The sequence below is a fragment of the Ceratina calcarata genome, unplaced genomic scaffold (assembly GCF_001652005.2).
Source record: "Ceratina calcarata isolate Rehan_Ccalc_2016 unplaced genomic scaffold, ASM165200v1 scaffold3436, whole genome shotgun sequence".
NCBI lineage: Eukaryota > Metazoa > Arthropoda > Insecta > Hymenoptera > Apidae > Ceratina > Ceratina calcarata.
This window is the reverse complement of record NW_017157225.1, coordinates 3,487-4,259: the sequence shown is the minus strand read 5'-3', so window position 1 is coordinate 4,259 and position 773 is coordinate 3,487. Positions and strand designations below refer to the sequence as shown.

The following is a 773-nucleotide window of genomic DNA, read 5'->3' as shown; positions in this document are numbered from 1 at the left end:
GATTTGGTCATCGCCCGCCTGACAGTTGGTCAACCGCATTTCTCGACTTTAACATGGTCGTGAGATCATTCATACTTTCTGAAACACAATTTTTGTCAGTCTGACATCTTAACTCTGTGCATTATTCTCACATGACTTCTATGTTAACAACCAGTGACTAACCTTGTTGAGACCTTCCTCCAATTTACGCCTGACTGACTGGGTTCAATGCTACACGACAATGTATAGTCTCCATTCTAACCTCTCACTATTGAATCTCCTCTTGGCGATTCTAACAGCTATCTGCCATTGATAACTTAACCACGATTATTGTTTAGCCTGTCTTTCGCATATCGAGACTTCCAGCCTAGAATAACAATGGTTAGGAGAGAGATTAAAATGTTATTAGTCAGTGCAACCGAGAAATAACTGTCTTACTCACGGTCAAACGTCTCTTTCTGCATTTCCAATCGTTACAAATCGTAACACCTTGTTGTACACGTTATAGACCGCTACCACTGCCACCATTCCTCAGCTCTTTCTCGCAATCCATTTTGGTTCCAAGAAGACCGAAGGATGGCGTCGTACCTTCCGACGATCGACTAGCGGGAACTCTTACAAGTTTGAAACGGGGTATGGCACAGTAGGTCAAGCAGTATTTCACCGTTGCCATTCTCTTTTCAGGGACAAACACAGCGTTAATAACCGCAAAGAGCGCTAACTACTTGTTGACGACGTAGAGTATTATCCCATCACATCAGTTTATCCTCCTAACCTGCTTATACTGTGTATAC

At 42.8% G+C, this 773-nt stretch overlaps 1 protein-coding gene and 1 long non-coding RNA gene across 2 annotated transcripts in view; both read right to left on the bottom strand.

Annotated features, from left to right (window-relative positions):
• Position 1: 1 nt before the first annotated feature.
• Positions 2–587, bottom strand: LOC113464356 (uncharacterized). Its single transcript, XR_003389204.1, has 3 exons — positions 422–587; positions 163–346; positions 2–78 (listed from the first exon to the last, which is right to left on the bottom strand). It is a non-coding gene; the product is annotated as an uncharacterized LOC113464356 (long non-coding RNA).
• A 149-nt stretch (positions 588–736) lies between these two features.
• Positions 737–773, bottom strand: part of LOC113464357 (uncharacterized) — a 2,254-nt gene continuing 2,217 nt past the window's right edge. Inside the window, exon 4 of the mRNA XM_026813610.1 lies at positions 737–763. Within this exon, the coding sequence (XP_026669411.1) occupies positions 737–763 (27 nt within the window). The remainder of the gene's footprint in view (positions 764–773) is intronic.